At 41.9% G+C, this 25811-nt stretch overlaps 1 protein-coding gene across 1 annotated transcript in view; it reads left to right on the top strand.

Annotated features, from left to right (window-relative positions):
* The window catches only part of LOC310857210 (voltage-dependent calcium channel subunit alpha-2/delta-4-like), a gene marked incomplete at its 3' end in the record, with an annotated part of 124919 nt that overhangs the window by 90887 nt on the left and 8221 nt on the right, over window positions 1-25811 (top strand). The window contains exons 28-31 of the mRNA XM_083762820.1: window positions 7319-7380; window positions 9831-9845; window positions 10391-10435; window positions 13320-13382. Of these exons, the coding sequence (XP_083618946.1) occupies window positions 7319-7380; window positions 9831-9845; window positions 10391-10435; window positions 13320-13382 (185 nt within the window). The remainder of the gene's footprint in view (window positions 1-7318; window positions 7381-9830; window positions 9846-10390; window positions 10436-13319; window positions 13383-25811) is intronic.

The raw sequence follows: 25811 nt of genomic DNA on the forward strand, positions 1-25811 counted from the left end.
AATAAAATGAAGAAAAAAAAATGAAGGAAAACCACCTGCGTACAAACCCTGGGAAGACCCAAATCTGCAGCTTCCCCCCCAAACAAGGAGGCTAAACAGGAACTCAATGTAATGTGGGACGGAACAAGGCTTGAGAACCACCAGCACCTGCAGTCTACCTGGGAGTAACCTTAGACCGTATCCTAGGCTACAAAGAGCACATCCAGAGAACCAGAGCCAAGGTGTCCACCAGGAACAACCAATTAACCAACTCAAAGTGGGGAGCTCACCCAAACACGCTGCGCACAACGGCACTGTGCTTTCCCCCGCCGGCAGGCCTGGAATTTCATCCTTTTAGGGGCAAGGCCACTTGGCACAAGGCCAAGTGCCAGGGCATGAAGGCCATCAATTAAAAATGGATTTTCTTTTTCAAGGCGAACATTGGTTCAGAACAGTGCTTCTTAAATAAGTAATCACAGCTTTAAATAACAAAATATAAGTAGCTACTGTTGTAAAATATTGTAAACATGTTTTGGGGTCCCAGTCCAAAGATGAAAATCATAATGAAATGGACCCTGTCAGGCTGTTCACCCTAGGCTAATTCATATACATTTAATTTGGGGGTTCTTGAAATTTAAATGGCTGAGGATCATTGGGTTAAACTGTGAGTTAATTCACAGAAAATGCAATGACAGCCTGCATAACTTTTTAATATTAAGGGCTTGGTTTAGAAAAGCCTATATTTTGTGCTAAACTAATATATTGAAAAACATGGCATTGTAGAGAGATAAGATAAGATAATTTCTCCGTTGTGGGGCTGCAGGACTGAGGACTCTGGAGATACAGTAAGTCAACACAAAGTGAAAGTGCAGCTTCAGATCAGTTTTTTGTTCTTACCTGGAGACAGTGTGTGCTGTGCACAGGGGAACAATTGTTTAATTATATCCATTTTTCTGTCGCAAAAGTACATTTATGTTTCTTTTGGTGGGCTAGATAGATACGGTAGATCATCTCTCCTCCTCCTTGTATGGACAGCCACGCTGTTTCGCATTAGACAAAAATAAATCAGCTGGACCATGTCCGACCAGCGACCAACGTTAATGCATGTGACGTAGGACCGCCACACTGTCGCAACTGTAGAAAACATTATTTTGTTTTGAGTGATGCTAAATGCCCTCTGTTTACTCTCTCAGTGCGTGTATGTGTGGCGCGGAGGAGGAGGCGTGCAGGTGTGTGTGTGTGTGTGTGTGTGTGCGCCAAGGTTATAATAGTTTTGTTTTTTTCATTATAGTTTAGTTTTAGTTAGTTTTGACATATTTTTTTCTAATTCAGTTAGTTTTAGTTAGTTTTTAGAACTAAGCGTATTTTGTCTATAATTTCAGTTAGTTTTGAGGACACACAATACAGTTTCAGTTTAGTTATCGTTTTTTAATTTAGTTTTAGTTTTTATTAGTTTCAGTTAACTAAAATGTTTTTTTAATTCTAGTTTTCGTTTTTTTAGTTAGTTTTAGTTAACTATTATAACCTTGGTGTGCGCGTGCGTGCGTGCGTGCGTGCGTGCGTGCGTGCGTGCGTCATGACGACCAGCGGCAGCGGGGGTAGTTATTAAGGCAAAGTACCGCAAAAGAATCAAACCACTTTGCAAATGGCATTGGCAACACAACACAACTACAACACAGATTTGTTCTGCACAGGACGTGAGGAGAACATTGGTTACCGTAATGACTGGAAAATTGCGCAGATGAAAAGCGGTAAAATTAACTCTGTGGGCACCACGGCCACTGCATGTGGCCGTATGGGCATATACCTTTTCGAGGGGCACACGGCCAAAGAGAGGGGCAACGACGGCCATGTTTGCCGTGGCCGCCGTGAAATTCCTGCCCTGCCCTGCTCTGATAAAAAAAATGAAAATCAATCAAACGTCTAAATATACTGAATCAAGCAACTTAAAGACTGTCTGGGGTGAAACACAAAAGTCTGAGTAGATGTTAAAATGACCCCAAACATTTAACATTTAACAAAAGACTCCCAATAGGTTCAGAGAGTAAAGACTTGGCATGATGCTGGTGCCATGTTTGTGCAAGGCCTGTTAACCAAACACTGTAGAAATGGCTTCAGTAGACCATGTTTGAAGTTGAACACATAATGAAGGCATTTTGACCGCTTCAGGATCCTCTCTGCCGTTAAGCTGCCTCGGTGAAGGAAGGTTTTCATTACTGGAGTGACAAGACAATGCCAGATAATAATTTTATGAGTTAGTCTGCAGCTGTCGGCAAAGAATATAGGACCCTCTGGGTCACACGCAGAGAGAGAGAGTGTGTGTGTGTGTGTGTGTGTGTGTGTGTGTGTGTGTGTGTGTGTGTGTGTGTGTGTGTGTGTGTGTGTGTGTGCGTGTGTGCGTGCGTGTGCACGTGCGCTCGCGTGCGTGCGTGCGTGCGTGCGCTAGCTAAGCCTCATCATCACCTTGAGGTCACAGACTTGTATCATTGGACATAAAGCTGTAACTCATCTACCCCAGATTGTACACCTATAGTTTCCTGCTAAAGTGCTGAATCTTTTTGACCATTGAGCTAATATAGCCGGTCTGCTTGCACAAGAACTCGCCAGTTTACCAACTCGCCTCAGCGAAAAGTCTTCATCGTTATGCTAACATGCTGTCTTCATCAGTGTAGTATGTCAAACTCACAGATGTTATAGTTAATTTCCAAAGTGATCAAATTATTTTGTGCGATTAAATGGTCAGCTATTCAATGATAAAACTACCTATCCTCTCTCTCTCTCAATTCAATGCAATTTAAAGTCAGTAAACTGGCGAGTTCTCCGGTATTTAATCTTGACCATCAGGTCAGAATTCACGTCGGATCCTTTGACACAATCTAAATTATATTGTATAACGTATTACTCATATAGACTAAAATTGCATAGTGAGGCTTTTTTCATCCTTTTACAGAGAGGATTGAATCGGTGAACTGAAGTGCAGTAGTTAAGCTCTGGACAATGTTATCTGTGTAATACAGCAGAAGATCCAGTGTCACACGCATCAAAAGTTCCTTAAATTTGCACATGAAAATGTCCAAAAGTGCAGTGGAAGTGTGAAGCTTGTTGGCTGGGCAACACCACAGGAAGCTCCTTTTGGGGAGAGAACCTCACCATTTAGAGACATGCAGGCGGTCCAGTTTGAGAATTAACCGCTGACCTAAACATACTGATTGGAAAATAATTGTCCATCCATCAGCTTACCCAGTGGGAGGAGCTGCCCATGGTGCTGATGTCTCTCACCGGTAAGGAACTATCCATGGTTCTGAACCAAATAGAGAGACGGAAGCGCTGCAGCGTTCAGTTAGTGGCTCCTAGATGGGTGCTCTTTGGTGATACAGGTGGAGCCATATAGACAAAAGGTATATTTCCTCCAAGTTGTACTGCTTGTCAAAGGTGTAAGTTGCAGACTTGAAAACGAAAAAGGGGAATCCAAGTCTTTGGTGAAAAATTCAAATAATGTATTGATGAGCAAGGCAAATAAATAACAGGACCTACGCGTTTCGACCAGAAGGTCTTCGTCAGGGTCTATAAATAACAGGACCTACGTGTTTCGAGCTGAAGGTCTTCGTCAGGGTCTACGTATATAAATAACAGCACCTACGTGTTTCGAGCAGAAGGTCTTCGTCAGGGTCTATATAAATAACAGCACCTACGTGTTTCGAGCAGAAGGTCTTCGTCAGGGTCTATATAAATAACAGGACCTACGCGTTTCGACCAGAAGGGCTTCGTCAGGGTCTATCTCTCTGTCTATCCATGGTGCTGCTTCCATGAGTAATTGAGTATTGAGCTGTCAGCTGTGTTACTGTGCAGTGTGCGTGTGACAATGCATCACCAGGTGCAAAATGATTTTTGTATTACTTCTGTTTTTCATGTGTCTATGGGGTTAACATTACTCTTAATAGACGCCCAGGTGTGGTTATAATATTCAAACATCATGAAACATGTCTCCCCTGTGTATTTTTGATTTCTTCCTGAAAGCTGAAAGCCTTTGCGTCAAAAGGCCCAATGGAAATAACAGCATTTTAGTGACATCATAACCGTAACCCTCCCCTAACCCCTCCTCCATTACCATACAACAGCTGTGGGCGAGGCTTAAGTTCAGGTGGGTGGAGCTAAGGTGAAAACCAGGTATACTTAATGAACTGGTGGGTGTGGCCACATAAAAACATAATTTTAACACTTTCTGTACACTTTTTTTTTAAAGAAATCTTCCTCCTAGTATAATCATAATACCTGATGAATGATGATCATGTTTTGTTTTGTTTCACGGCACTCCATCTTTAACTTTTTAACCAGAGCCATCCAGTCTACTCCCAAACTGTAATAATAATTTTCTCAGATAAATGTCTGTGTACATAATTATGTGCAAACACGTGCACATGATGTGATATCCACTCAGTGAGTGGATATCTCTCTTCCTTCTCGCCTCCGAATGTACAGTATTTCAAAGCATTGTATGCTTTCAATCAGATGTGTGGAGACTGAGAGTGCATGCGGACGAGGAGAGGAACGCAAAGGGCAAAGAGAGTGACGCAAGCCGTGGGTGGTGGGATTCAAACGCGGGTCGTCACAGACGCTCACTTAGAGCATGTGGTGTGTTCAGCGTAAGTGGCTGAGCCGACGGGCACGCTGCCCCATCCATCAGCCTTTTTACAGCCTCCCTGCTGTGACTTGAGCAAACATTTCCCAAGATGGTGCCCGATTCAGTCTTGCTTCACACCTGGAGACCCTGTTTGATGGGGGCTTGTCACTGGAGGAGGTAAATGGTAAATGGTGCATTTATATAGCGCCTTTATCCAAGGCGCTTTACATAGATTGTGCATTACATTCACCCATTCACACACACATTCATACACCGATGGCAGCGGAAACCATGCAAGGCACCAACTAGCACATCGGGAGCAATTAGGGGTTCAGTGTCTTGCTCAAGGACACTTCGACAGTAACTCTGGGGGAGCCCGGGTTTGAACTGGCAACCTTACGGTTACCATCCAGGCACTCTACCCCTGAGCCACCGCCGCCTCTCTAGCAGATGTTTGTCTCATGAGTCATGTTTAACGAGGCGGTGATATGGCACTGGCAGAGGAGGCATGTGACGTCAAACTAAAGAGCAGTGATTCATTCCTGCAAAAGGGAGAAAATAGGCAGCTGTATACGCACTCGTGGCACACGTGGACTCTTGTGACATTCTGAGGCTTGTGGAGTTAATGCATATACAGTCCAGGCAATATACTCCATGCGTTATATCATTGCTGTCGTGCCGAAACCTATCGATCTCCATATCTCAACTTTTTATGTCAGCCAATCTACGAATAATATGTGTACCATTTTGAAACTGAAAGTGGTTTGCGTCTGCTTGCAGGTTTTATGAATATTGATAGCAACGATGTGATACTTTCTCTTGAGATAGACAGTATAGGAAAGCTGAGCAGGAGACGGTGAGTGAGACAGAGTCCAGCCGGGCTACCTCTGGGTACCAAAGCAGTGTTGTTTTTTGCAGTGCGTTGGAGAATGACTTATGGGTGTTGTTGAGGGAAGATTGGAGCGGTCTGTGGAATACTTGTGGAGACGTGGGCTGAACTCAAAAACTAAAACCCGAAGAACAAGTGTGACTCTACTCCTGTACGGTTCATCGGCTGCTTGCACAGCTATCCTTTTTCTACTTTATGTACTTATCTTTTTTAACGTATCTTTTGTACTTTAATAAACCTTTTAATTAGACCTCAATTGTTTTTGCCTCTCTATATATTGGTAAATATTGTTTCTTTCGACAATAAGTTCTCAACAGGCCCGAAAATTAAGGCCGGGCCCTACCTGGGCCCTCATCAAACCCTGTACACTCAAGATACTGCCACCGCTGCCACCCTTTGATCTCCATACTGTATATGGAGCTGACCTGTTCTGACATTCCATATTTTGATCTGACCTCATCAAACGCTCAAGACACGCTCCTCTCGCCCTAGTTTACTATGCAATAATTACCCAGCATTGCACAGGTTATTGTGCTTGGAGGCCAGTCTATGATGTCAGACATATGACATCAGGCATGTCCTGACAAACACAAACAAACAAGGCTTTTCGTGCAATGCACTTTGAAAGTTCTTGTTGTTGAAATATATTAAGAGCATTAAGTGCAAAAGGAACATTATAAAAGCACTTTTGACTGAAATGTAGTTGGGAACGTGGCAGTGGTTATCAACTTCGATTTTTAAATGAATCTACGGTTTTCTTGGGCGTTTAAGTGGATGCAAGTGGAGAAGGTCAAAGTAGGAGGAACCATTGATTCCTGCCACATTTAGAAAAACTGTGCATCCTCCTTTGCAGCACTTCACCCGCAGTACCCCCATGTGGAAAAACCTCAAAGCCTCTTTCTGACCCGCAGGCCTTGTGAGGGAGGGAGCGTCTTCTCTTCACAGACGTTTTGGGGACATTTTGTGTGAAGTAATAATTTCACTGGAAGAAGCCCTCTGTGGCACTCGCGACTCCTATAACCCTCAATTTTGTCACTACATTAGGGGAACAAAAGCTACCTCAGAAATATGACACAAGGCGGTGTGCGCTGGCGTTACTTTTGGCGCGACAGTGATGCGGTCAGGAACGAGGAAGATCCGAGTTCCGCGAGCATCGCTGTCGATGAAACCATGCACCCTTGAGATTATACAACAGTATAGGTTACCATGAAAATAAAAACTATATAGAAATGTGGGGCATTTCTATTATCCTGAAAATGCATGGGGTCTGAATCCCTGTTTACAGACCCAATATTGAGCTGGCTGTGCGCTATAGACAACCTTTCCCAAACTGAAGCTGCTATGACTGCAAACCTCCCATGCAAACTGTTAGCCTATAGCCACGTCTCATTTTTATATTTTGATTAGGTGTGCTGTTACGCTCGTTTGAGCACGGGTATAGAGAGCCTATTTGAACCAATCGGATTGCTTAGTCGTGGGAACTACAGTACCTGTTGCATGCTATATGTTTACACTGTCTCTCGGCTTTCAGTAGTGTTTATGTATAGCCTTCATTCTGCATATCAATGGCAAACCGAAAGCAGAGAGCCTCCCGAAAACGCCTGATTGATTTCCTGTCCCCATTCCTTCTCCCAGGCCAACACCCTGTAGAGTTACACTGAACCTGAGCCACTTTCACTCTGGTGTCCCTACTTAGAAATACTCAAAGATAGTGGCCATCACAAGGCATCAGGATGCTGGGCTTCTTAAGTGGGAAACAACGATATACCTGCATATAAGTAACGTGTGTGTGTGTGTGTGTGTGTGTGTGTGTGTTCTTCTAATTTTAGCAATCGGGGTGCAGATGACCTTGGACTTGCTAGAAAAGAGGTTCTGGGCAATCGCCAAGCAGGTAACCAACGCACGCACGCACAAGGCTGCATACATGTCAATTTCCAGTGGTTTTCTAGTTTTGTAGTTAGTTTGACTCATGTGACATGTCTGCCATGTGGGGTCAACCCACGGCGGTTCTTTCCTGGTTGTTGACGCCTGGTCAATGTTGAATTCCAAGCCTCACATGCGTTGGACTCGGCACGCCACCAACGGCTCCTCCCTCTGTGCTCCCATTGACATGGTCAAACATTCTGCAGAAATAGCAGATCTACAAGCTCACAATGCACCCCCTTGCGATAGATTTGTGATCTTGTCAGACTGTCTATTTTTTGCTTTTTTGACTTACAACAAAGTATAAGTGTGGTATTATAGAATTGGTTAATGTGACTTTGACGTCATTCAAAAGATGATATACATTTTCACATCCATATTTTTTGTTATTCAAATGATGTGTACTGTATAGCTTGCAGGCTAGTTCAGGCATGATGCAGAGAGAGAGAGAGAGAGAGAGAGAGAGAGAGAGATTTACTGTACTGTACACACGCGCGCCAATTATGCAGCTGACCAATGTGTTGTCACTGAAGATTTGGTACAGTATGCGCTCCTCCTCCTCTGTCTCAGCGCCAGCCAGCATAGGGCACCCTGCCTCCCCTGTGGGTTCTGTTTCCACTGGGGGGGGGGGGGGGGGGGGTTGTGATATACTGTATCGCTCTGATCTTAAATGGTATTCTAATGTGCTGAGCAAGGGATTAATATGTACTGTAGCAGAGCTTGAACAACAAGATCAAAATATCCACACTTTTCCCACACATTTTCCACATTATATAACAAAAAAAACTAAAGCACAGCAATAATTACCTATTGTAATGTAATTGGGACGATACCTATACTCATCAAAGAAGAGTTCATAAGCACATCAAATAATGCAACGCAGACACGATCATAATCGAGCCCTCAACCATAGAGAACACCTATATAAGGATGCCTTCCCTTAGTCAGCTGGTTCAGGGAATCTGTGCACAGACACAAGCACAACTACCAGACAGAAAACACCAAAGAAATCTACCTGACATACCGGAAAGAAACCAAAGCGAAATGGAATGCTATTTAGCCCTGAGTAGAGAAGGCAACATGGGCAGAATACCCGAGCACGGTGAATGACCCAAAACTAAGGGAAGCCTTGACGAGATACAGAGACAGACCAACTCAGTGAACACAACCTTGCAATGGAGAAAGGCGCCACAGACCTGCACGCTCCCAATGGAAGACAGAATACTGTATGTATCTGTCTTCTAACTTCTAGCATATAGACCATTATAAACAGAGCTTCTACCTTTAAACACGTTTTAAAATTGGAGGCTTTTTTATACATTCGTTTTGGGGTAAATGCTGCTTAATAATTGTCCCAAACTTTACTTACTTACTTACGCCTGACACCCTTTCCAGGGTATAGGCCGTCGACAAGGGACCTCCAGAGTTCTCGGTCACTGGCGTTCTTTTCTATCTGCGACCAGGTGCCTCCCAGCCTCTTGGTGTCTGCCTGGAGATCCCTCCGCCAGGTGTTCCAAAAGTGACTGCAAATGATTGCAGCTATATGATACGTATAGCTTGCGGAGTTAGTTCAGTCATTCAGTCAGATATACTCGAGCGGCATTACTATGTGGGTGTATACAGTGTTTGCAAGACCCACATGTCATACGCTGATGTGGCAGTCACTTGACCAATTGGGCGGGGTATTTAAGCTCACCTAGACTGCATGCTTTCTTCCTGCCTTCCTGCTGCATAATGGTTCCTGGTTGTTGTTATGTGATGTTTTCTCCCAACGCCACCCCAGCAATGCTCTGCTAATTTCTGTTCCCCATGGGGGGGGGGGGGGGGGTTGTTATTGTATATCTATCTATCTATCTCCCTGCTCTTAATGTTTAATGATAATTGTGCCGAGCATGGAGAAAAATGTAGCAGAGCTGAACGAAAATATTATGTGCACACTTGTTTTCTCATTAAAATATTGGTTAAATCTATCCATGAGTTATCTTACTGAATTCTCTCAAAACGGCTTTATTGCGACTGTATAGGTCTCAGTTTACTATGAAAACCTGCAAAACCGGTCAGTCAGTTCGTCACGCCTCGTGACACGCTCCATACAGCATATATGGCCAATACAGAATTAATTCCATATGTTGATCTGACCCCTTCTGACCTCATCTGACCTCATCAAACCCTGTACACTCAAGACACTGCCCCCGCTGCCACCCTTAGATCTCCATACAGTATATAGAGCTGTCCTGTTCTGACATTCCATATGTTGACATTCCATATGCTCATCAAACCCTGTACACTCAACCATATGTAGATCTGACCCCCCCATGCCAAAGCGGTGACCTGAAAAGTTTGAGAACCACTGATGTAAAGTATAAAAGACAAATAACCAGAATCGTTTTTTTCTTTCCCTTCTTTTTTTGCTCCCAGCCTGAGGATACAGACGTAAGTAGATCATACAATCTTCATAAAAGTGTTTTTTTTACAAAAGCACTCGGGTTATACTATTGCTGTGGTCCAGATCCAGATGTGTACAGTAGGTCATAACCATTCATTTGTGTATTAAGACCAAATATTAACCACTCACTGACTCTGACCATCCCTCTACGAGTCTACGCATTTATTCCTTATCCATCCTGCCCCCCCTTCTCTCCCCCTCTCTGTCCACTGCCCCTTCTCTACCCCTCTGTCTCTTCATCGTCTCTCTTCTTGTCTACTCCTTTTATGCTCTCTCTCTCTCTCTCTCTCTCTCTCTCTCTCTCTCTCTCTCTCTCTGCCCACCCCACCCTCCGTCTCTCTCTATCAAATTCAGAAGGAATTAATTTAAATTCTGCAGTATGTCTAGTCATCATGAGTACTTAATCCAAGACTAATGAGCTCTCCTGTCTGTCTCTTTGTGTCTCTCTCTATGCTCTCTCTCTGTCTATGCTCTCTCTCTCTCTCTCTCTCTCTCTCTCTCTCTCTCTCTCTCTCCCCCTCTCTCTCTGCAGTGCACCGCCATCGAAGGTGTCTGCCCTCTAAGCTGTCAAAGCAATGTAAGCATCCAACGATCAGCCTCACCTTATAGTCTAGTTAGTTTTTCCACACAAATGCATGATGACTTTGTGATTTCTGGGATTCCATAATTCTATAATTATGTCATGTTCTTGGACATAATATGTGTGTTCTCCAGTATTCAGCCTAAGCCGACATAGGTCTGGCTATAGCTGGCTGGCTTAATTATGCCAGTTCGTCTCCAAGGCCTGTCTTTGTTACTGTTATTCAAAGTCCACCTGGAGTGAGAAGGACAGTCACAGGAGGGTGACGGTTGAACTTCCTCCTTGACAAACAACACTACGTAGACTAGATTGAAAAGGAGCAGACCAAAGGTCAAAGGTCAAGTTTACTAAGCATTGATGGTTTACTTTAAATGGTTAAATGTCTGAACACCGATTAATCAATTTGTAAATGAATCTATCTTTGAAACCTAAGACAACCTAGTATAGGGTCCTTGCTTCATAATGGGTCTTTGTCTGCATGGAGACCCCTGTTTTGCTGTGTTCATTATATAGGGCTCTCACCATCATGACATTTTACCGGACCATTAATTGTCACATAATGAAAAGGGTATCTTTGAAAGACAAAGAAGAGGTCCCGAACACTGTCAGACACTTGCCAAATAAAGGTTGCTCTTTGATAGGTCGACGTTTCGGGTCGCTTAGACCTTCATCAGGACAGACAATGGAGGGTATGCACTATGCATATGCATATGCAGTGAATGGGAAATCAAGTTGTAAATCAATAAGTGGCAAAGTGACTTGGCAAAGTGAGTTTAATAAATGAATGAATGAATGCCTTTATTGCAGACTCAGGGTCCATAAGTAAGAAACATACAAAACACAAAATGCAATTTAGGTTTAGGTTTATTTATTTAGCATGTGGTACAAAAAATAGACAATAAAATATCAAAGAAACAAAAATACAATGCAAGGAAAGGAAGAAGCCAGAAGGCTTATATGGAATCCTTTCCTGAAGGAAGAGGTCATTCGGTTTAAAAGATTAAAAGTTCATTAAGAACAGTACATAAATCTACAAGTTGGCAAAGGGGGGCAACTGTGCAGTAAAGAAATAAAAACACAGACTGCACAAAAAACTGAAATAAACAATACAACAACAAACACACAAAAGAAAATATAACGCATCAAGGTAATACATGTAATCTACAGAGAGGAAAAAATAAGATATTTCTTTAGATGTTTTTTTAATATTGGCAAGGATAATGAGGATTTAAGTGAAGCATCTAGGGAGTTCCATAGATGAGGGCCTCTAAATTTGATGAAAGATTGATGTTTGGACGTGCGACAATAGGGTAATTCAAAATGATCTCTTTGCCTTGTGGGGTAGGAGTGAATGTCAGAAGTAACACGGAAGACATTGTGAAAATACAATATACATCCAATAAAAAAAAACAGACAGGCAGGCATTTGTGACAGTTATAAATAAAGGCTCTTAAGCAAGCAATGCCTTCTAAGGCTAGAGGAGTATATCTAGTGCAACTTTTGACAGGCTTATTATATACTGGCCATGATGTTATTCACAGACTAGTCCAAGCGACACGCAAATCTATGCATTAAGTTCCGGAGAACCGCTTGAAAAGTAATGACCCTTGCAGCCACAAACATTTCACTTGCACTGCACCATCTAGGCTTTTTGAGTAAAATTCTCATGGCATCATTATACTTGAAGTTTCTGAATACTTGCTTTTTGGTAGCTTGACCACAAGTGGGCAGTGTATAGTGGCGTACAGTAAGCTCCAAATGGAGTAATAACTGCTTCTGAACACATTCTGAACTTGCGTGCGAGGGTGTTCGCCTGTGCATACTGTACATCCTACGACACTGTCTGTGTATGTCATCATCATCTGTCAACTCTTCTGTAATAAAATGTCCAGGATATTTGACTTCAGACACCGAGAGTGTTAAAAGATAGTTTGACTTTTGTCCTCTTTTGTTCTACAAACAAGAACACTCTTACTAGCATTATATTTTATATCATTTTCAATGCCATACTCAGCAGCTGCTGTAGTCCAGTGCTAAAGAATAGGCGACAAAATTCCTCCATGTCTGACTTAATGCCGCGTAACGTCGTCTAATGCAGTCAGATAGGACTTTTCTGTCTGGATGTGTGGGCTGTCAACTTGTCAAGGCCAGAAAAGTCGTTTTTTTGTATGCGTTCCAGCATAACTTCCGGGTATGATGATGATGTCCCGCACATATACCCTCTATACAGGGTACAATAACCACCAGACATGTATAGACCACACCCCCACAGTGAGAAGGTCATGGAGATGCAGGTCATTGGCTGCTCAGATAACCAGAACTCATAACAGATAACAGTGCACTCCCCTCAAAACCATATTAGACCCACGCTAAATGAAAAAAAAGGTGTATGCAATCCCATAATGCAAGATTACAACCTTTATCAGGGTCAGGGCATCACTAAAGCACAAAGAAAACCTTGACAGTGTAATGTAAGTCATGCAGGTCTTAAATATCTAAAAGACAAGAGAAGTGATATTAGTGGATTAATTGTCACACAAATAATTGCGATTGACACTTTCATTGTGTTTCTGTCATTATAACATTGTTTGGAACATTATGAATGCATCTCTTTAGCTGTCGTAAACAAAGGTTGCACAGGGCAGATATGACAATAACACATATTGAATGACTTTATTCTTAAAAATAAACATTAATATAGTGGCAATAGCCTGTGGAAGAAGCTCAAAACGTGCTCAAAAGCTGCTTTTTCCACTAGATTTGAGATTTTAAATATATGAACATTTTTAACTTGGAAATTATGACGATTATGAAAATAATCGTCATAATGTGTTCATTAGGCATATTATTTAGTATATTTACCATATTCATTTGTCTCCAGGATCTCAACTGCTACTTGGTGGACAGTAACGGCTTCATCCTGCTGTCCAAAGAAAGGAAAGACGTAAGTGTTACAACCTTTGAATATGTTTTGTTTTAACCCATTTTGGGCGGGTACCCCTTTTTGGTGTTTTAAACATTATGTTATAATTTAGCTATTGAAAAATAGCAGATCTACAAGCTCATAGCGCGAGTGGCGCGCTATGAGCTTGTAGGTCTGCTTTTTTTGGGACAAATCGTGAAATTGTGCCTCAAATATGGAATATATTTTTTCAGAACAAATGTTTTTAACTCAAATCTTTGGCCAATTACATATAATTTGTGGGGTCCTTGACATGACATATTGAGTGATATAGGCCTAGAAACATAGAAACAAAAAATTCAGGCCTAAATGGGTTAATACAAATTGTATTCATTTGTGGCTTATTGTTAGTAAAGAGCTCACCTTCAAAGGCGACGGGTGCATATAGGAGAAAACCAGACAAGGGCCCCAAGAAAAACAAACACCTGCACACTGTCTTCAAACGCAAGAAAGAACATGTTGTGGGAATTTAACAACGTTTCGGTTTGTTAGACCTTCACAGGTACAATAATTAACAGTTTGGGACACTATGAGGTTTCCACCTTACAGAGACAATTATTATGCTGAAGGTTGAATAAGTTAGCAAAAGCAGATAGTGATGTGACAGTTAATGAACCGGAGTGGAATTGGTTCAGCCTGATTTATAACAACGACACCCGTCGCAACGAATTAAGCATTAGTTTGTCTATGTAACACGTACGCTAATTGGCAAAACAACCAGGATGGGTGCTTTGTCATTTTCGCTATAGTGTGAGTGGGGCTATGGTCCAAAGCCTCTTAACCCATTCTGGTCGACGGGAAAATCTTGTGGCGCAAATTTAGAATAAAATTATATTCTTTCAGAGCAAACATTTTTAACTCAAATCTTTGCTTCTGGGAGGGTCCCTGGAACAACATCATTTTCAGATTGGGGGACGGAGGCCAAATACATATAATTTTCGTGGTCCTTGACATGAAATAGTTTGAGAACCACTGACAGAAAACCGTCATGATTTAGAAGACATTTTGTAGAATCGTCCTCAGGTCTAAATGGGTTAAAATGCAGTATTCTGCAGTTTTGGGACAGCAGGAAGGTTGATGGGATTACAGGGTGTAGCAGAAATGCAGGAGAGAGAGAAGGTTCTGGTGCTCAAGGCCTGCAGGGAAATATATGGTTGTGCTGGTCGTAGCCCCACCGCCATTCATCATGTGGTACAGTGTTCAGCTGTGTGGCTCACAGTATTCTACATGAGGCTCTGTGGAGATCACTATATGACTGTCGTTAATGAAAGTGTGAAAATTACATTATACTTATAAGTGCATTTATAATGCTTATGCTCATAAGGTGCTTATAATACTTCATAAACCTTGTTATGATGTTCTGTATGTTGTTGAGCATAACTGCAAACATTTATAACAAGTGTTATGAAGCCTTAAACATGTATTATAATGCATTGTAAATGTCTTACTGTCTAAGGTTAATGATGAAGTGAAGTTGTTGTCGAACTGCCATGGCTATTTTTTTCATTGTTTTTTTCCCGCAACTGAATGGCTGGAAAATGGAAATGAAGAGTTTACATAGTACACATAGTGCATGCATAAACTTTCCTTAATGATTATGTATTCTCGCTATTATTAAGGTTTTTGTAGCAGTCCATTTGTATTGGGGGTGGGGGAGGGCGGCAGGGCGGGGGTCGCAAAACATGGCCAAAGCATTTAATGACACCACCATTAAAAAATCCAACATATTTTCGACTGTCCACGAATATAACTTTTTCCCTTCTTTTTTTTTAGAAAAGCATAGAAAAGCGCTATAAAAATGCAATTCATTATTATTATTGTCATAATGGTCATTAGACCATTATATTGGGAGCAACGCACCTTATCTCCCAGACTCCCTCCCCAGTCAGAGTTCAGAGTTTTAATGAATGTAGAATTACATATAAATGTGAAGGACTTCATTTATTTGACAAATTGTTTATTTTAAAACTCTCTCACTTATGTGATCCTTTAGTTTGTGCCGATGTTGGCACCGGTGCGGCGGTGCCAATGGTTGCCTAATTTGTGTGGGGATTCATGAGCTCCGACGCCTAATAATTAGCCTGGGTTCCAGCCTGATTTGTTGCATTCCGCAACAGTATATGCAGCTGATGTATGATTATTATATTCCATGGTACTTGGTGTGCAGGTGATAGGTGACAGGGTGTCACCATCACACAGGTGACAAACCTGCCTCGCAGAGAGAGACTGACAGGAAGATCGCTCCAAGACTGTTGAGCGATGCTGTAATTTGTGTGATGCTTCTGGGTTCTTTTTAACCCATTCTGGACGGGAACCCCTTTTGGTGTCTTAAGCCTTGTGTTATACTTTAGCTATTGAAAAATAGCAGATCTATACAAGCTCATAGCGCAGCACCGAGTGCAAAGATATGGATCTTTGGATATATATTCTTTCAGAGCCAACGTTTTTAATTCAAATCTTTACTTCTGGGGGGTCCCTGGAACAACTTGGGGCCAATTACATATAATTCTGGGGGTCCTTGACATGAAAATGTTTGAGAACGACTCACGTGGAAACAGGAGGTTTTTCAGAAAACTGTCACGATTTAGAAGGCATTTGTTGAATCGTCCTCAGTGTCTAAATGGGTTCACATGTCTGTTACATTGCAATACTCACTCCATGAGTGTTGTTTTTCTCCTCCTAATGGCAACTGCCCTCATGGGGAGGTCATGACACATGCTGTGTATCATTGACAGAGTTACACAAGGCATGGTGGCCTCTGCATGGTCACAGTCAGCCACACCACTGGCATCTCATATAAGGGTATATCATCAACAACATCTGGACAGCCCTGCACATTGTTGCTTCCTACCTAATCCCTGCCGGGCGCGCATTAGTGAAGACAGCAGGTGTGTGTGTGTGTGTGTGTGTGTGTGTGTGTGTGTGTGTGTGTGTGTGTGTGTGTGTGTGTGTGTGTGTGTGTGTGTGTGTGTGTGTGTGTGTGTGTGTGTGTGTGTGTGTGTGTGTGTGTGTGTGTGTGTGTGTGTGTGTCATCTTGAAGATGGATTAGGAACGAACCACGCAAGTGTAACAAGCAGCTCTCTCTCTATGAGTGTGTGCTGCATTTGATTTGTGTAAAATGTTTTCCATGGATGGACACACAGCAGAAAAGAAATAACAACAGCTGGAGACATTAATCACAATTAATTATCAATATGACAAATTGTGGAAAATAGCCCATGTACAAGCTTGTGGATCTGCTATTCTTTCTCTGTTTATTTTATCTTTTTATATAAAGAAAACATAAAGTGAAACTTTTCAAAGGATTTTGCCCACAATAGGTGAGGGACACATGGGTTAATGTGGTTGACATTATTATTCAATTAATTACATTAATTTAATTGTTTATTGTTTATCAAACATCATACTTGGCTACATTCACCTAAAGGCAATGCACATGCACAGTATGTCATGTCAGTATGTCAGAAGCAGGGATTAAACGGTGATAAAAATGAATGACCAAATCCCCCCCCCCCCCCAGAAAATCCAACCGTATGCATGCTACGTGTACATTAATTCAAAGGACTAAACAATCTATCTCCACTTAAACCATTTTGGACTGAGGTCGATTAGAAACCCATGTTTCTATGTCAGTGGTGCTCAACCTTTTTCATGTCAAGGACCCCCAGAATTATCTCTATTGGGCCACGGACCCCCATCTCAAAATATGTTGTTCCAGAAGCCAATATTTTAGTTGGCTCTGAAATATATATATTCAAAGATTTGCGCCACATTTTCAAAAATAGCAGACCTACAAGCTCCGAGTAGATCTCCGAGTAGCTTGTAGATCTGCTATTTTTCAATAGCTAAAGTAGGGAACAGAATGCTTAAAACACCAAAAGGGGTTCCCGCCCAAAATAGGTTAAGGCTGTGTTGTTGCTTTTACGTTATAGGAGCCAAGCCAGCCATCACTCAGCCATAAAGGCAGATTACCATGGCCCATTAAGAGCCATTATTACAAGGGATTCTGGCCAAGACTATAGCCTATACCAACTTACTCATTAACTCCTATATGTTAAAGTGCTTCAGCTCGTCCCCTTGATCCATCAACGCTTACATTTCAAGCATTCAGCTGATGCTTTTATCTAGCCTGGTAAACCATCCCGGTGTGCGTCATCAGCGCTCATACCATATTAGGTGAGTTTGGCGAAAGGGCCTTTCTGTGTGCCGTTCTCCCCGTGTCCCCTCGGGTAGGTAGGTATACCCTCACAAAACACATGCAGTAAATATATAAATAAGACCCTCCAAAAAAATCCTTTGCAGGCTAAAATACTTGATTATGAGGGCTAAAAGCCTTGAATTTGCAATGAAATATGCTGGGTTTTAATGTGATTTTATGTGGTGAAATTAGCAGAAAGTTGCGAAATATGTGGGAAGTCTGCGTGATTAATATGTGCCCTTTTGTAAAGAGATTTATCCCTGCCTAATCTGCTCCATTTGACTGATTATGCGGTAAATTATGCAATCACAATCACACATTTTCCTGGAGGGTCTAATAAATAAATAAAATAGTTTAGGAAACACAGCGCTAGTTTGGGGGGACTCCTTTCATGCTGTTTCACGAACCACAGATGAGAACATTGGGGTCAGGACATGACTTTGGTGGGATCTCCAGATGACAGTAAAGTGACAATTTAAAGACGGCGTGCCGTGATTTTAATACTTTTTCTGTGTTGTATGTTTTTTTCTATGGAGCTAGCCTCGGAAACCCAGTCGTTTTAATTTCCAGGGAGAAAATAAAAGTCTGCGTCCGAGTCCACTTCAATTTGGCATACAGTAGCGCAAACGTCGGTCCCTCTCTGCTGATTTCTGATCGTCTGCACCTTTGTTAAATAGACACAGACACGCACACACACTCCTCTCTCTCTCTCTCTCTCTCTCTCTCTCTCTCTCTCTCTCTCTCTCTCTCTCTCTCGCTCTGTGGCTCTATTTTTATAATTAGTGTCTAGTTTCTCCCGGCAGATCCTGCCGGGAGCTGCCTATGCCATAGAAAGCGTATACTGTAGGTGAGTTCCGAAAAGGTGCAGAACCACTGAATGAGAACATGGTCTGACAAAAGGTTTCAGTCATGAGGTTTTATTTAGCTTTATTCCATGCATTATGCTTCATATTTATCAGTATGCAGTAATAGGGATGGAACCTGCAAGCTTTTTTGATTGATTGAAATATTTATTAACAGTTTGTAGAATTTACAGTACATTTTAAGCACAAACTCAATACAAAGACTGTCAACTGTGAGTGGACGACCCAATTAAGCATTACACTTGTTTACAACAGGGTCCACATTGTTCAATTCATCAAAACATTTAAAGACATACAGACATTTAGACATTTCTAGTCCAGTCTGTATAGGTAGGTCAGCCTCTCTGAATGCTTGGTCACCCCACTGGCAATCCTCCATCCAGTCTGCTTACACAGTGCAATTCTCGCTGTTAATTTATCAATTGGAACTCTGACAGTGTACAAATGTAAACAAATGGACCTTTTACAGGTCCATTTGTACACTGTCTCAAGCATTAAGTTTAAGGTGCTGCAAGTGATATTTTTGGGTTAAAACAAAAAGGTTTTTGTTGAAATGTTAAAGCAGCTGTACATTGGCAGTAATTATTTGGCGTCAGCTACATATAGACTAAAGTGTTTGTTCAGTAACAGGGGTCTCTCCAGCTTTTTAACCCATTTAGACCTGAGCTCGATTCTACAAAAAATGTCTTCTAAATCAGTTTTCTGAAAAACCTATTTTTCTATGTCAGTGGTGCTCAACCTTTTTCATGTCAAGGACCCCCAGAATTATCTATATTTGGCCGCGGACCCCCGTCTGAAAATATGTTGTTCCGGGGACCCCCCCAGAAGCAAAGATTTGAGTTAAAAACGTTCGCTCTGAAAGAACACAGATTTGCGCCACATTTTTAAGATTTTTCAAAAATAGCAGATCTACAAGCTTGTAGATCTGCTATTTTTCAATAGCTAAAGTATAACATAATGCTTAAAACACCAAAAGGAGTTCCCGTCTTAAACAGATTTTTCTTTTTTTTAGGTAATACTTTGGTACTTCAAGTATATTTTGATGCCTTACACTCTCACACATGCCACGGCATACAAATGCAACAGTTCGCATGCAGACAGGAACGCTGCCGTTTTGTATTTCAGTGTATACCTTCCAACAATAATATAGCAAAACCTTCGGTAAAACAAAAACAAAACTCCCTGTGGAGAAGTCAAAACTATTTGTCATTGAGCGTTGAAAAGCAACCACCGGAGAGGTGGTGGTGACATGATGAATGTCCTCCCCATAGGCGGGGCGGGGAGGGTCAGCCAGTCCTTGGTCACTAAAGCCACCACTGCTGACTGGATGCAACGTACGTGTGGGTTTTGTGTTTGGTGCTTTGCACCAAATGAATTGTGGACTTAAAAAACAGTGGTTCCCAAACCTTTTGGGTCGAGACCTAAAGGAGAGATTATACACATTTTGCCTGCAGGGTCCCAAAGTATACTGATCTACAAGCTCGCAACTTGATTGTTATTATTTGTTTGTTTTGTTTTCAAATGTATGAATTTTAAAATAATCTTTTGAAATATATATATTTTTTTGAATGTAGGAAAAATAAAATAGTTTTCTGTTTGGGAAACAGAGGACTGAAAATAAGAGGACAGATGTAGGACAGATTTGTTGTTGAAAAGTGAATGTTGATGCTGGGTATTTTGGCACGGAAAAGCCAGAAACGTCGTAAGCTTTTCTCTGGCAGCCCGCCAGAACCGTAGTCTATACGTTTACTAAGCTTTATATTCTTTAATCCATGTTTTGATCGGATCGAATCGTTAGCTGCCGCTCGTTAGCATCACAGTGTAAAGTGGGACAGTGGCCGCGGCCAATTTGAAGATGCGCGCGCAATCGCATCCACTTGCACTCTATGTGCTGCTTTCAATGGCCTGTATCTCCACATCGGCACAATGAATGTCGTTTCTGGTGAAAACAAAGGTTTTTCAACGGCCCTCAGCAGGCGCTGTGATACTCGCGGTCGGGGTTTTATTCTGCACCGAGCGAGAGAACAACCTATTTGGCTCTTCAAAATGAAGGTTGAAGGGGGGAAAACCTTGGCAATGCGCGATAAATAGATTAATTAATCCTGGCGGTCATTGTGTTAGGTACAGTAGGCCTAATAACATAACATTTGGAAAGGAATTTGCTCCGATAATGACATTGGAGAAATGCTGTATCAGTGTTTTTGTCGTTACACCGTAACCGGGAAAACAGCTGGTGTCGTTTAAGATTTATGCATTGCATCTTGCCACACTGTGAGCTTGATAACATTTTTGAAAAACCATGTGAAAAGTGTGAGAACTGCTGATTCAGAAGGCTTTTGTAGAATCAACCTGGCTGGGTACACGCACGCAAGCATGCACGCACACATACACACACACACACACACACACACACACACACACACACACACACACACACACACACACACACACACACACACCGGCAATAACTTTTAAACTAATATTTTAGTAAACCAAAGAGTCCGATATACTTTGCCGTGGTATGAATACACTCATTTTTCAATATTTGTCACACTTCCCCAGCAGCCCCTTACTAAGCACATATTCTGATGAAATGTTATCTCAACTTTCTGCTGAGGATTGTGCCTTTTTTTTTTTTTTTTTTTTTTTTTACAAAGTTTTGTGTAAACGCCAAGAGGGAGTATCCCTTTTCTCCAGGAGAATGGGTCTGGAGAACACACTGCACCTATACAGTACAGTACAGTACTGTAGCAGCAGCTATAGCGGCCGGTAAATATTTAATCATTGGAGAAATAGAGGCACTGCTGACTTCAAGAAATGGGTCACCTTAACAACTGCACTACATAGCATTTCATTTCCCAGCGTAGATTAGCTGAATAATACTGTAGCACAGGCATTTTTCAACACATTTTGACCCACGACCAGCATTTCGACCTGAGAACGATTCTACAAATGTCCTGACAGTTTTCTGAAAAACCTCATGTTTCTATGTCAGTGGTTCTCAAACTATTTCATGTCAAGGACCCCCAGAATTATCTGTATTTGGCCGCCGACCCTCATCTGAAAATAAGTTGTTCCCTCGACCCCCACAGAAGCAAAGATTTGAGTTAAAAACGCTCGCTCTGAAATAATAATATATTCAAATATTTGCACTCATTTTCACAATAGCAGACCTACAAGCTCATAGCGCGGCACTCGGTGCCGCGCTATGAGCTTGTAGATCTGCTATTTTTCAATAGCTGAAGCATAACATAATGCTTAAAACACCAACAGGGGTTCTCGAGAGCTACTTAGGGACCACCACTATTGGTGGACCACCACTATTGGAGATTGTTGTCTCTGCTTTTAACCCATTTTGGACGGGAACCCCTTTTGGTGTTTTAACTAAGCGTTATGTTATACTTTAGCTATTGAAAAATAGCAGATCTACAAGCTCATATAGGAGCTTGTAGGTCTGCTATTTTTGAAAAATCGTGAAAATGCTGCACAAATCTTTGAATGTATATTCTTTCAGAAGACTTCAGGCCTAATTCCCTCTGGCAGTGGTGGAAAAACTACCAATAATGAAATGTAGAAATACTGAAATGTAGAAATTTGTCGCGACGCAATATAGGGCTGAAGTGGGTATAATGTATTTACTTTTCTACAAAGTAGTAACTAAAGTTTTCAATTGATTGTAGTGGAGTAAAAGTAAAAATGTTGCCTCTGTAGTGAAGTAGAAGTCAAATTAAGTACTGCAACATTGAAATACTTTAGGAAAGTAAAAAAGTCAGGACAACTCATGAATGAATAATAGAATATATTTTTATTGAATATAAAATGAGCAATATACTTATTATGGTTTGGCGATGAATTGGATCTGCTTTTATGTACTCTGATAAAGTGCATCTCCCGAATCCCCCGTACATAAACAGCAGACCCAAAACAACAGGTGGTAGCTGGGGTGGTGGAGGCCGGCCTGGGTGAGCAGCAGTGTTTGAGCAAGACAGCAGTGTTTGAGCAAGACAGCAGCATTGTTTGAGCAAGACAGCAGTGTTTGAGCAAGACAGCAGCAGTGTTTGAGCAAGACAGCAGTGTTTGAGAGAAGCAGCAATAGCATGACAGGAGCAAAGCAAGCAGGGGATGAGAATGTGATTGGATGAGTGCATGCGGATGTGGAGTTGAGGTGGCCAAATGTACGGCCATGGCCCCCAGTGAGGCTCTCTAGTGGTAAGAGCGGGGACTGCAGGCGGACCCGTGGAGTTATGACGAGGAAACCCTGTGCAGCTGGGGTTTAACATTGAGCGCTCGTTTAAGTAGTCAAAACGCCACTGAGCAACTTCCACTGAAATGAATAGCGGGGCGAGGGCTATCGCTCAGTCTCTATCCTTTTAATACTCTATGACGGCCACCAACAACTGCACTGAGTTCCCTGACAGAACTTGTCAGGCATGTCTGTGACAGGCACGACGCTCATTCGAGTTACTTTACACCTCCGATCTTCTTTTATTTTTATTGATTGATTGATTGAATACTTTATTAGTCAGACATGCAAACAGCACATGAGGTACAGTCGGACAAGCATTAACAATAAAAGGATAACACAAAAAAAAGGTCATTGGGACTTGTTTCCATTGTGGTCCTGTGAATTCAATTCATCAAGATAGCATAATGCAGAATGGTGAGGGAGCCTTCCTGGTGGTACCTGCAGTCCCCAGTTGTTGCAGGTTCGACCCCCCAAGGCTGGCCAGTAATGTGTCGAATATGAATGGTCCAAGTGTCATTGAGCAAGACGCCTAACCCCCTGGCCTAACTGCTCTGCAGCTCCTTGTGGACAGCCATCAGCTGGGTTGGGCTGAAGCCCAATTTCCCCCACGGGAGCAAGCAGGTTATTATTTTTTCTGACCGGTGAGGGCATGTTTTATCCCTGCTTATTAGTCAGACTGAATGACACTGAAATGTTATGTTTGATAACATCATCATGTAACCAAATTTACCCTGGTGTCCCTAAATTATGAAATGAAATTTCATAATTTTAACTTAGAAATAGCGTCTTGTCAGAGTCAGACAAAGGAGAAGAGCTTAACCCCCCTTCGTTTTGTTTTATAAATGGAACCCTGCTGATATGAGTGTCACTGTATTTTTGATCAATAAATGTCTAATCCATTAGCTCAGTGCTTATACTTGTTTCCTCAGACACCCAATATAGCGACATAAACCACAGGGTGCTATAGTATGTTGGCCGAAAGCTCTCAGCATCAATCGAACAAGAATTGATTGCAGCACCTTTCCCCAGATGCTGTCAGGAAACGGATTAATGGTAGCCTAACTGGGGCCGACAGTGGTTCGGGAATCGGAAGGTTTCCCGGTTTCGATGCTCGGTTCCTTCTCCTGTCTACATTGTTAGAGCAGCATCTAATCGAAGAGAAGAGTTACGATATTGAGGGGGCAGAAACCAAGCGCTCGAGCGCTGTTCATGAGCCTGAACTGAGACAAGCTGGAGTTGGAAATACATTGTTTTCAACAAGGACGGCGCAAAATAAGAGCTATTTTAAGCATGTGTGCAACATGACAACTGTTTTAAAGTATTGTACAGTAACAACTAAAGTCTCTTTAATGTTTATGTTGTACTATTACTACAAAACAATCTAAAATAAAGGTTTTTAAGATCATTAAAGCAGGGCTAGCTGTTGCCTGAGTCCAACGAATATCTGCATACTTCCGGTCCAGGACTTGTCCCAGTTGCCCAGCCAGCACGCCCACTTGGTTGTCCCCATTCTCAATAGAAGTCTATGTAGGAGAGCCGCCATTGGACTGGCCCCATGAAGTGAACGCAGTTTGCGTAACTCTTGTCTATATCTAAGGCTCTGTAGCCTACATTGTGAAGTGTCCTTGAACCCCAAGCTGCTCCCGGTGAGCGGGTTGGTGCGTTTTGTTTCCTGTGTGAATGTGTCTGTGAAGGGGCATGAATGTACTGTACTGCACACTGTAAAGCACTTTGGAGGCCCTACTATACCTAAATGTACCATTTAACTGCGTGCATAAGGGAGTTCGGCACAGCGGCTCCTCCAACCCAGGCTACGGCGGGGGAAATTCAACCTGCTTTTCCTCCGCAATATTGAAATGAAGTGTCAGCCGCAGTCACTCTGAGAGCACAAGGCACAAGGCACGGGGAGAAAGGGAAAAGAGAGGAACTTGTAAGTGTGAATAGTACTGCTGAGCAAAAAGTTTGCCTGAATAATTCATGGACTACAGTGCCGTGTGCTCGCTGCTCTGAATAGATGCGTTGAGGTTAAGGCTAAGCAGCCTACCTTGTCTGGGAGCATTCAAAGTTGATGACATTGATTCACACAGTGGGATTTTACACGCAGTGGGATTTTACATTTATACACTGCGGCCGTTTAATGGATGCTGTGTCTTGTAAAAGGACACTTTGACTGGACGACATAGTGCTGTTAAAAGAATTCTGTGTGCATGCAAATAAATAGGGTGGGTGACTGGGTGTGCGTCATTGGAAAGAATAGTATTTATTTCCTTCCAGGAATATGTTTCAATCGTTTCAATTGAAATGTGCCTCGAACCTCCAGGGGCCTCCATTTTTATTTTTTTTGTAAAACAAAATAGTAGTAGCAGATATAGCCTACCTTACAGTAATTTCAAGACAAGGTAAAATGGTTTAGTCAAGCTGCTTTAGTGTATTTTTCTACTTGGCTGTGCTGTATGCTGTTCATGCTTTGAAGTCGGATAATACACACAAAAAATATATATAATAATTATTATTATTATAATAATAATACATACTAATAATTAATTATTAAAATGATGATGTCATGAACTGGGCCTCCCGGTCCTTAAGGCCGCCCCTGGCCGGGACTATCAAACAATAATACAATATCACTATCTAGTTGCACAATGTTACTTGCATAATAGTCTACTGGTTGCCAGCCCATAGAGCCCCATTGTGAACCCAGACATGTTGAGTACACCAAGGTTTTAGAAATGTTGAGTATGGGTCCCCAGCAATTAGAAACTGCCGGTTGCTAACTTGCGTATGTTGAGCAATTTTCATAATTGGCATAATATGTGACCATACCAACAACCTATAGATGGCAAAAATTCCCTGGTATAAACTCATTGGGCTAAAAACATCCATAGCCACCCAAATGTGCTATCCTCCATTGCTGCTAAAGATATTTTACCTATCTGCCATAAAGAGCTTTTATCATAGCTGACGTTCTTACCTGTAGTTTTTATCTTACCATATTTTGATTTCATTATTATTATTTCTTGTGACAAACAAACACCTCTTCATTATTGATTCAAGAGGTGTCTCTAGTCTAGACAAATAAAACTTAGATGAAGTGAAACACT

Source organism: Protomyctophum parallelum (assembly GCF_964188405.1).
Source record: "Protomyctophum parallelum genome assembly, chromosome: 4".
Classification (NCBI taxonomy): domain Eukaryota; kingdom Metazoa; phylum Chordata; class Actinopteri; order Myctophiformes; family Myctophidae; genus Protomyctophum; species Protomyctophum parallelum.